Raw genomic sequence first — 12,072 nt, forward strand, 5'->3', positions numbered from 1 at the left:
CTCTGCATTGAGAGAACACAGTGACATTAAACAGTGTTACTAAGAAATCAGATAAGCTCTGCCATTGAATACACAAGTCTTGAACAAGAGCTCACATTTTCTATCCCAGCTGCTCAAGCCCTGTATGAACACACAGAACCATATCCTTGTTGTTATGCCCAACCAATGCTTGGAGTCCCACCTATTCAGGGAAGGCTCACCCAGGAGTCATTCTGGATGTCTGGACACTTGCACCTACTTTTCGCAGTAGGTAAAACAAATAAAAACCTTAAAGCAATGATGCTTCATTCCAGGGCTCTCACTTACTTGAGTTATTTTATCAACGCCTTGGAAGCCATGTTTCTCAAAGTGTTCAGCTATATTTAGGAAGGTATGGCGCTCCAGGTAACGGCAATTACTGAGTGCAATTAAAAGTCTCTGCTCCTAAAGATTAAGAGAAGAAAGAGCATAACAGCTGAAAAAAGAAGTATCATCATAACCAACAATGTAAATGTATATAGAGTATTTTACTGACTCTCTGTGCATAATAAACATTCTCATAAATAAAGTAGGGTTTACAAATACTTTTGTCAACAAACTACTGAGAAATGAATGAATATTAGGTATGATGATTGAACAGGATGCTTCCTCTGATAGGTCCTCTTATACGATCCAGAGCATTCATTGGAATAGTTATGACTAATACAGAACTGTGGTTAAGACTTCTTTACAAAAATTAGGTTTGGATGGCTTTCCAGGAAGCTGTTTCTGGATTTTACTTCGTTTCAAGAAATATACTAAGAATTATGACCATCATAAATATACTAAGAATTATGGCCATCATAAAAATCAACTGAAGATCATCTTTACTTTCCCACGAAGCTGGCTAAAACAAGGGAAGCAGGTACTGAACAAATGCACTCACCGACTCTAAAATACTAGAAGGTTCTGAACTGCATTATATAATTTCATCAGTTTAAAGAAATTCTAGGTGGTTATAACTTATGTCTGTTTTACAATGATTTTTTTTAACTGCAAGAGAGTCAAATACATTTTGGAGTTGAGATACTACAATTGCCGGTCCTTGATCTTGATAGAAGATATAGCTTCCAAACAAAGAACCAAACAAGACAGAACTACTACTTAAATAGATTGGGTCTTCCCTCTTCCCCCTCCTCCTTTTCATTTCAAACTATTTTTCTACCTCAGATGGAAGTTAAAAATCAACTGAGAAAATATTTTGAAAACAAAATTATTTTACAGTAAAGTCACCATAACAGCACTGATCTGATTAAAAATGGTATTGGTTTTCAGACCCAGAACTCTGGACAGTTTTGTATTTCAGTAATACAATGACTAGGACTGAGAGTTGCCTTCTACTTTAAGTTATAATCAGGCAGTATGCAAACCATTTGAAAAATGAGAATTTAAAAAATACAGTGACCAATCTTAGTCCAATCACTCACTTTCTCTGTTCTCATTCAAGACAGAGAAGACAAAATGTCTTGTGATTTACTTAAGAAAATAATACCATGGAGCCCTAGAAGCCATACACTGCCTAAAATGATGATTTCTTTTTTTTAAGCATTTATACCTATGACATATAGGAAGAAGCCACAAGTCAACAATTAATACCAAATCTGTGTGTTGCAAGAATAAAATGATATAAAGAACTAGTTATTATAGTCCACAATTCAGAAACTTGCCCCAGTTTGGCAATCTGTGATTCTTTATTGTAGCAGAAATGCTTATTACTATTGTAAATTCAGCAAAGCTGAGCTTCTGACAACATTTAAAACCTATACTAAGGAATATTAATTTCACAAGAGGTTCTCAGTAGGTTTCTTGCAGGTAAAACCTACAGTTTTTCATCAGCTGCTTAAATGGAAGAAAGTACGTTAACCAAAGCATTAAGAATATTAAAACTAATTTTCCAACTTCCTAAAAATCCAAAATCAAACAAGCCAAACAAATTATCAGTACTTATTCTCAGTAAATTTTCTGTGGGAAAGTAGTATTATTGAATATCTGTATCTTTGTGGGTTTCAAAAAGTAACTAATAATCAGACTGATCCTAATCTAAAACAAGGTGATAAATCAAAAGTCAGATCCTCAGCTGACTTAACACCAGTGCTATTTTCACTGATTTCTGTGATGCCATTTTAGTTTCTGAGGACCTGTTTTCAAATATCACTTTCATGAGTTACCTTAACATGGTACACTAAGATACTGTAAAAATCAGTGCTTTCAACAAGAGAAAGGCCTACAGTATACAAAATTATTCTCTATAAAAAAAGAAAACAAAAGAAACTATATTTACAGTATTGCAACAATAAAAAAGAGCCACATTCCTGTATCTTTGAGAAATATTTTCACATCAACTTTTAGATAAAGAAACCAAACTTACTGAAGAAAGACTTGATTCTTCATGAATGCTTCCAAACAAATCTGGAGATGAAACATCAACTGAAAGACTAGGAATATTGTTTAAAAAGTAGGTATATACAAAAGTATAGTGCTTTTGCTTATGTGATACAATATGGTGGATTCAATCAAAAGGAATGAAATGCAATTCTGTTTCAAACCCCACCTTACAACAGATAATAAAGCAGTCCACATTGTTCAGTTTTTCCAATATGCCCACAAAACCTGCAGGAGGAGCTTGATGGTCTGATAGTACTGTTCTAGCTACAGACCTTTCCTTCCTTAAGCACTTATCTTTAATATAATTTCTCTGTTTTGCTACAGATTCTGTTTTTACACCTATCCAGGCAATGGTTATCTGAATAGGAAAAAAACCAAACTTCATTAAAACCAGAGTTAATTTGCCCTTTCCAATGCATATTGCTACATTTGCCGTGTCTGGCTTTTCACAAATGTTTGTAACTCCTGGAAGCTCAGGTTACTCTGACTTGTTTTCATCTCTAAAATAAGTGGCTCATAAGAATTTATTGAACAAACAACTTTCATGAATTTAGCAGAAATACCAATACAATCAGTAAAAAAACAGAAGGGAAGAAAAGAAAGGCAGGGGATGTTTCACCATGACTGGACATTACTTAGTGACAAGTACAACTGATTCCATGTAAAGTCATGTCAAAACCAACACATCTGCCTCAACAGCAGCACACAACTTGTGCCACTGTAGAAATAGTATAAATAATGTAACATTAATTATCTTATATGATCTTTATTACATGATGCCACACAACATCTTGACATAAAAAGTACCTGCTCTTATTTCAAAGCATCAGTATTCAGAGGCAAAAGTATTCACAAGAAATATGAAATACAGAAGGGATAAAACCACAACCCCAGTGAAATGTAAGACTGCACACACAATTGCAGAATACTGCACATAAATTTTATTTCTTTTTACTTACTGTGATGTATCTATGTCACCATCAGGTTTGGTGCTCAGTTGTTCCAAACAATCTATAAAGCCCTAGAAAATAATAAAGCAAGGTATAAATTTTCTGCCAGAACTAAAAAAAACATTTTCAAATTCACTTTTACTACACTCAATAAAAGCAGAGCAATCACCACCTGGTTTTGTCTTAAACCTTACATAAATACAGTAACGTTTAGTTACAAATTTTGAATGCATATTTTCTATTTTGCATGCATCATAGCGTACTAGTAGGAAAACATAGTAATTTTTAACCCTGATAAGTAATTTTCATGATGCATGTTTAAAATTATGCAATGATAATCTGCTGATTAGCACGGTTAACAGTTTTTATGTGCTGAATCTGAACAGTGGATTCCAAGTAAAAATTGCAGAAGCCTCACTATAATCCTTTTGTTGCTTTGGCTCCCCATTTTTTATTTGAGGAGACTATTAAAATGGTTCAAAAACCTAAAGAATGCTATTACCAAATTTCAAATAAACTAAAAAAAAATCAGATATTGTTACAAAGAACACTGTTTTCTGCTACAGAAATTAAAAGCCAGATCCTCAGCTGATGAAAACCAGCATTTCTCCTCTGACTGCAGTATATAGATGTTAGATGGCATCAGCTCAGGAAGCTTCATTGTCAGTAAAATCTTGAACAATGACATTCAGTAAAATACTTGAATATGTCACTTACTCTCTCAGGATTTGCCATCACTGGATTGAGCTAGTCAGCTCTACCTACTTTTAAAGTCAAACATTTCTCAGAATCCCTGAGTGTAGCACAGGAATAACAGAGTCATCAACTTAAGCTACCTTTTGGGAGGTGGGTAAGGTACAACGCACACATTTTTGATCATCACTGGTGTTGACAATTTCATACTTCAAAGAGATCAAGATACCTGCATGATCCCAATGCTTAGTTGGCACACATCCTCCTGTGTTTTCTGCTGCTGGAAAACCTGAGGATGCAAGCATATTATTTCAGCAGAACAACTTCACATGGCCTTATTTTCAAGGAAGACCTGAGTAACTTATCCCTAAAGAGATGACACAATTAAAGGAAATGGCTGCTGGGCCACTGTTTTCTTATGGATCAATTTCAATTTTTCTCCATCCTAAAAATGGGAGAGAAAATACATGTCCCAGTAAACAGTTTGATAAGCATGACGAGATAACACAGTAAAAGGAAGAAAAACCTAGCACATGTGGTATGTGTCATTGCTGGCTAAAGGAATTGAAGCAAAAGCTCTCAGGATATTTCAAGGTCTTCATGTCCTAAAAAGAAGGATTCATCGTGCAGGTGAATTCACTGCAGATTCTTTTGAATAAATGTTCATTAAGAAAACAGACCAGCTAGTCAGAAAGATTAATGTAAATGAGGAGAGAGAAACAATATCTATACATAGGTCCCAAGAAAGTTTGGAAAAGTATTAAACTCCCTAAGAAAGAAATATCAATGTTTCAATCAATCAGGGCTTCAAGGTACTGAGCAGACGGGGACAAAAAATTGAATTTAAGTTCTTCAAGTAATTTGTATCTAACAGTGAGTGAAGAGTAACTCCTAGGAATAGCCTCTCCCTTTTTTATTTTAGATGTAATGTCTACTGCTATCTGAATAGTACATGAGTAGCATTTTTTCCAGAAGAACAGCTTTAAGGATTTAAATACAAGTTCCATCTGCCCCATAACCACAAATTAGCCTTAAAAAATGAAGCACAATCAGAAGTTTAAAAGCTAGCACAAGTGAAAAGGTGTACATAGGAAACAAATACATAAGAAAGTTATAACCTTGGATCATTCTCTGAAAGTTCTCCTCACATAAATTACTATTGGGTTTCAGAAGAACAAAAATGAAAACATAAATCAAAACTTACACTGGATTCTCCAGGTTTGCAGTCCAACACAGTTTTAAGAGATTGCAAGGAACGAATAATGCACTGTTCAAACTGGGACGGCTGAAAGTCAAACGAGTTGTTAGCTGTAGATAAGCATGTTAAATATACACTACACAAATAGATAAAAAACTCACAAGATGTATAGTAAGCTCTTTATTCTCAAATTATTCCAAATAAGGGGTTGGAGGGAAAAAAAAATCACACTTCATGTATTACCAGAGGATCCTTTCATAGTGATGTACTTTTTAATGTAAATTATCTACAGAATTATTACCATAGATCAATGTACTTTTACATCAAACAGCCTCATATAAAAGGCGTAGGAAAGATATTTAGAGCTTTTTGTGGTAGCATTACAGATGACTGTTGACACACTCCCTCTTCTACTCCTTGATCCAAGATGGAATAGAATTTCACCTGGGATGTCCAATATTTCTGCATTGTATTTCAGCAAAATGTTTCTAAAAAAATCAGACTGAAATTTGTTTCAAATGGAACAGAAACGGTTTGAGGGCCTGTTGTTACCTTCAGGTTTCCAAACCTGAAATTTGAATGTCTTGGATAACATGTATCAATTTCATCCTGAAAGTGCAAACAAGTTCACAGCAGAGTCATTAGTCACTTTTTCCTTGTCTTTCTCTCTTCTCCAATAAGCCACACCTAATTTCTTTAATGCATATGTCTGCTGGTATTGGGCAGGAAATTGTTGTGCAGGGCAACGTGAAGCAGTCACTGCTCCAGCAAAGTGAGACATCATCTTACTGGATTTGACTTAAAGAAGAGGAGTGGACAAAAATGCTTTTAAGTCCTGTAAAGTTGCTTTTCATTCAGTAGATAGTTTATGGCATGCCACCAACTTTAGGCTTAGAAATAACTTTTATTTCTGTAAATGATGGAGGTGGATAGGGAAACTGATGCTCACATGGCATAATGAAAACCATGAAAAAGCCACTAAGACCATCTGTATTTAGTATTTTTGGATCCCTTAATAGAAGAAGGCCAGCAGTAAAGTGCTGCTCTTGGGTTTTCACTTCCACACTATAAAACATCACATCTCAGGAGAGGAAAGTTGTTTAGATGTATGATTCTTTGGATATTATGAAGCTGAAAAAAAAAACCCCAACTTGGTTCTGTATTTCACTGTATCTTTTGCCTGGAATATAAATGCTAGAGAGGTCTTCAACCTTTTCTACAAACTTAAAATACAGTTTCTACCTCAAGCCTAAAATGTCCCCAAAGAGACTGCCTGGTCCTCTTTTATACTGGTTAACTTTTGCTCTAATATTACCCCAATGAACTATACTTCAGTAGGTAAACAGTTTCTCTATGACAAAACACAGCTTCCACCATTAAAATTTGGTATGTTTCAACCATGGTCTCAAAAGGTATCTAGTGAAGTACAGTATACAAGGAATGGATGGGTGATTTCAAAGCACAAAAATTATTTGAGCAGTTTTTAAATAAAGATGGCTTAGGCTACAGCACAAGCATAAAGAAACAACACTTCTGTGGAAGAACTTCCTCCCTGCCTTCATTCAGCAGATAAACACCGTGAAAACCAGAAGTGATAGGGACTTGCCCATAGCAGCAGCAACTGAAATCAAGACCAGAAGCTGTAAATCTGGTTATAGTACTACAATTGACAACAACACTCCTTCCTACGGTATGCATATTGTGACTGCTTAATGTCCTCCTACTCAACTTCAAACACGTATTTATAGAAGCAAATAAGAAGAACTAAAAAAGTCTGTGGAGCATTCCCTTAGATAACATACACAAAGGAACTGTCCCTCCCACAGGCCTTTTCTGCTTTCGCAGATTGTATTTAAGTCACACCTACAGCGCGCTTGCTGTGTTTTAGGCATTACTCATTACTGTTTATTTCCAGAAAGCGTCTCACTAATTTATCTGAATTTGGTTTCAAGTCATTGGTTGTTTGCATGTAGGCAATATCCTAAATTAGTTGCTTTTCAGTTCAATTTCTCATTATAACATACAAGTGACCTATTTATTCAGCTACAGACCATTCCATGGTAGTGTGCCTACTAAGTTATGAAGCATTTTGATGTGAACTGAACTTGTGACCTCAAGTATGACTTTTTACTCCAGTAAACCATTCAAAGAGGTAACCATTCAAACAATTAAAAAAAAATTATTGTCCCATATTTTAATAAAGCTACAGACACTATGCACTGATTCTAATCTAAAACAAGTAATAAATCAAAAGTCAGATCCTCAGCTGACTTAACACCAGTGCTATTTTCACTGATTTCTGTGATGCCATTTTAGTTTCTGAGGATCTGTTTTCAAAAACTTGTTTTCAAGAACAGATAAAGTCCAAAGTAATTTAAATTTTGGAGAATGTAGAAATCACTTTCATTACACATGCAAAAGAAAGAAAAAATCCAGCAACGGAAGTGTCTACAAGATGCCAAGTATACCCACCAACGATGTCAAACCTTCATTATCAACAACCCAGTCCTCCTTTTCAGCTAATCTCTTTATATCTGTAGGACAGAATAATAGGGGAAACATGGGATGGGTGGGTGGGGAGAGAAGGTATAAATTTTAATTATTAAAAACTCTTGAACTTGAAAAGAAACCACAGACACTGGAACTGCAATGACTAGGCATACAAGCAAATAGCACTACAAGCTTCAAAGCCTTCAGTACTCTCAAATGACTAAGAATGGAACTCACACATGGTCTGCTGACACCACACAGAGAAGCACATCTATTGTACATGGCAGGACTTGTATGAAGCATATCGTTTACTGGAAAGCTTAGAATTAAAGGAATATTGCAAAGGCTTTGAGTTTGTTTTTGTTTTGTAAATTTTTAATCACAATATAAAATACTCCAACTAAGAATCCAAGTCTCTAGCCTGTAACGCTCTAGTATTTAAAATGAAAGAAAAACTGCCTAGCATTTTAGCAAAGACAGAAAGGACAGCATGTAATTCATATTCAGAACTCTCAAAGAGGCACAGGTTCCCAACTCAGGGTCAAGGATCCATGGTGCTAGATTTTCTTCAAAAGTACATGAACAAATATGCAATAAGCACTCTCTCCCACTACTCAGAAGGTGTTAACTTATACAGGATTACTATATAACTATTTATTAGGATGTGAATCCAAAACTTATGCACTGTAAAACACAATTCTTCTGTGGATGACGTGCATCACGCATCATCACCGTGTTTTGGGCTTAATTGAAGTGTAAACAGAACAAAGATGACCTGTGTGCAATTTGTGGGGCTTTGACATACAGCTTTCCTACGAAGAAATTGCTCATCAGAAGTGCCTGCATATCATGCAACTCTCTTTTAAATGAATAAAAATTGCAGTGAATTACCATCTCTTCTAAAAATCTAAGAAAAGAGAATAACTAATGCATGCTAAGAGTTATCTTCAAAATTTTAGTGCTTTCTGTAGCTAAATTAAGAAGCTTAGTTACAGTGTCATAGTCTGCAACACTCACACAAGTATAGACTCAGTAAGGATAAAAGGCATTAAGGGATTGTGTGGAATAATGACTCTGTTCACTTTCCTACTTAATTCAATTGATATCCTTCTAAGGACTTAGATTGCACTGGGCAGCCTTTACATGTTTTTGTGGCTGCTCACTTTTGCATTCTGCTCTTAGCTAATACAAATATAAAATTCACCTGATTTCTTTCTCATACTTCACTGCTCATCAAATTCCAGTCAAATACATTCATGTAATCTCACTGTCTAGTCTGGCATTCACATAATTTTTCTTTCATGACCTTTATGACCAGTGACCATACACAGGAGGGAAAGAACACAGACTGCCTCACAGGGCCAGTGTGTGTACATGGTGTTTATCAAAAGACAACAAAAAAACTCCTGTGTGTGGGCAGGTTTATCGTATTTGAAAAGCCAAAGTGCTCTAATGAATATTTTAACTACATCTGAATATTCTAATCTGAATGCCTTTCCAACTTACAACATGCAGCAAGAGATGAGACTGAATTTTATATCAGCACTTTACTCATATTTCAGAGTTATTCGAGAGGGGAAATTCAAGTCCAGGAGTTGACTTTTTTACTTACATATTGCAGATATAGCTACTTCTGAGATACATTTACATAGCTCCATAAGAATATCCATTACCTGTACTTTCACTTGTTCCCCAATAATAAGAGTTTTTTATTAAAGGGCCCAGTTAACCTCGTCATGTGCCGAAAAAAATCCCCACTATCTTAAATACATTCCAGAAGTACAATTTTGATTAGTAGGCAAAGAAAAAAAAAATGAGCAGACACTCTGCATGTGAAAAAAGAACTGGGCTATTGCCTTGGTGCAACAAGTAGGTAAAACCAATCAAACAACAAATTTTTTCATCATTGGCCATATATTTGAGCTCTCTGCACTGTGCTGGAGAAGCTAGGTAGGCAGCTCAGAGATTGGATAAGCTGAGGACTGTCAAGAAAATGGTTGAGAGCTAAATACTTCCTTGCTTTGAAACAGCAAGACATCTGAGGACTCCCTCACAGTTCCCAGACAGGAGTCAGTCCAATAAGATCATCCTCATATCACAATTAAAAGGAAAAAAATCTCTTACACCATTAAGAAAAAATAATTGAACTCAATTGTGCTAAGAGCTGAAAAGCAAAAAAGACTTTCTCATACTTTATGTGAAACCTGAAATAGTGATAGTACTTTACAGAGTTTTAAGGAGACAAGACAATGTATAAACTTGTTCAGCCAGCTCGCTTGATATTAATGCAGAAAATAAAAAGTTAATTGTGGAATGGGATTTAATAAAACAAGAGCGAAGAATGCAATTCATATCAATACTGTAACAAGTAAACCATAGATAACTAATGATTTGTTGTCACCAAAAGTTTAAAAACTTGCTTGATATAGCCACCTATGCTTGGCATACTTAAGCCTAGAGTAAAACTCAAAGCCTACATAGAATCATATGCCGAAGATTAGAAGTGACTAAATTGTAATATTAAAAAGCCATAATTTTTTTTAACATTGAGGGTAAGTAGTCTTTTGGAAAAAAAAACTTGGCCCTGCTAAGAGAATTAGTAGATCAATCTGCCCCAATTTTAGGAGAGACATTTATTTCTAGGAGATCTACTTAACTGAAATTTAAGTTTCAGAGCTGAATACAAGACAGCAAGAAGAATGGCCTCTGATGGTATAGAGTCATACTAGATCTAGAAAATGTGTTACTGGCTTTTACAATCCAGATATTTATGGCAAAAGTTATGTACACAGCAGGAAACCTGGGGATTACAATGTTAGTAAAAAGCCCTGGAAACCCCATAACTAATATAAAGGGCTGTGGATTATTTGTTTGGGCTTTTTTTTGTCCTTGGGGATGAGACACTGCTTATTTAATTCTTCATGTTAGAAGAATTCTCAAGAAAGAAAATAAATTTTATTTCCAACATGGAAAAGCTGCATCGTGAAATAAATAATTTGCATTGTAGAACTGTCTCAACCCAAAAGAAACAAGTCTAACCTACTTTATTTATTAGACTGAGGGAAGAAAATACTCATTACTTATTTCTGGCAGAAAAATCAGGTATCTGAGTAACCCTTGTGAGAGACCACAGAATCAGATGAGTGCACTGCCACTACAACATCTGTAACAAACACAGTTATCTGTCAGACCATGGTTTGGCCTCATTAGGGGCACAAAGAATGACAGTGAGCAAGGGCACCTGCAGCCTTCCATTACCTTCAGATGTGTGCTGTAAGGTCACGATAATGCAACGTACACGAAGGTCCAGAATAAGATCCTGGATGATTTGAAGCATGTCATTGGGTATCTCAAGTGCAGTAAGAGACTCAGAACTAAGCCTAGAAAAGAAATGAAGTTAGGTGGAAGTGTAAATCTGAAGGGTTTTTAAGCTGATATGACCACATTGAATTTTGCAGACATTTTCTGCATATATAAATACAACAGCTCCATTCTCAGTGTATCTTTGAAAACTAATTATCCCACTCTGAGAAGATTAATTATTTATTTAAATAAGAAGATTGTAAATGCAGATTTATTTTTCTCTAAGATGACAATAATGCCATCACAGCAACATGCCATCTTTTTTCTACCATCTTTTTACACTTCTCTGCTTGATTTCCTGTCCTATGATCCAAGAATAATCCTTTTGGAGAAGAAGCAATGTTTTTTTTTTTTTTGCTTTAGATGAATGCCTAGGTCAAATATGAGATCCACAACTGGGTTTCTGAGATTTTGTTTTTACTTGCATGAAAACAGTAACCACAATTAAGCTGCCAGGAATGGTGATGTGGCTGTGCATCAGATTGCTAAGAATATGCATATTCAAGGAGCCAAAATACAGATATTGCACCATGGGCAGAGTAAATTAATTCACTGGTTTGCTTCCAACTCTCATCAGGCACAAAACACTGGTACTACAGGTGAGGATGGAGACATTGAGACATTAATTTCTGGGTTTTTTCCTTTAGAAAGAGTAACACAGCAGCTACTTGCAAGAATTAGCATTTCAGCTTTCAACTAAAAAGCTGTAGCTGCATTCAGGGACACAGAGGGTTGTTCACTACTTTTATCCAACTCTTGGATATGTAAGCAAGGACAATTCAAAGGCAGTGACTTCCATCTCCCCTGCTGCTAATACTGAGCAAAGTACAGGTAATAGGAAGTGCAAAAGTGGAGGAATAGGAAGGCACAAAGCAAACAAGTGGAACATTTCCAATCATCCATCTGTAGGCTCCAGTTCCATGCCCCTGGTATTGGGCACAAACCACCAAACTCCCGCCATTAATGAGGCTGCTC

General features: G+C 35.7%; 1 protein-coding gene across 1 annotated transcript in view; it reads right to left on the reverse strand.

Annotated features, from left to right (window-relative positions):
• The window catches only part of EXOC2 (exocyst complex component 2), a 125,369-nt gene that overhangs the window by 38,043 nt on the left and 75,254 nt on the right, over nucleotides 1-12,072 (reverse strand). Inside the window, exons 16-22 of the mRNA XM_058030220.1 lie at nucleotides 10,993-11,114; nucleotides 7,717-7,778; nucleotides 5,251-5,331; nucleotides 4,276-4,335; nucleotides 3,363-3,424; nucleotides 2,387-2,453; nucleotides 307-423 (exon numbers count right to left, since the gene is read on the reverse strand). Of these exons, the coding sequence (XP_057886203.1) occupies nucleotides 307-423; nucleotides 2,387-2,453; nucleotides 3,363-3,424; nucleotides 4,276-4,335; nucleotides 5,251-5,331; nucleotides 7,717-7,778; nucleotides 10,993-11,114 (571 nt within the window). The remainder of the gene's footprint in view (nucleotides 1-306; nucleotides 424-2,386; nucleotides 2,454-3,362; nucleotides 3,425-4,275; nucleotides 4,336-5,250; nucleotides 5,332-7,716; nucleotides 7,779-10,992; nucleotides 11,115-12,072) is intronic.

Source organism: Melospiza georgiana, chromosome 1 (genome assembly GCF_028018845.1).
Source record: "Melospiza georgiana isolate bMelGeo1 chromosome 1, bMelGeo1.pri, whole genome shotgun sequence".
Lineage (NCBI taxonomy): Eukaryota > Metazoa > Chordata > Aves > Passeriformes > Passerellidae > Melospiza > Melospiza georgiana.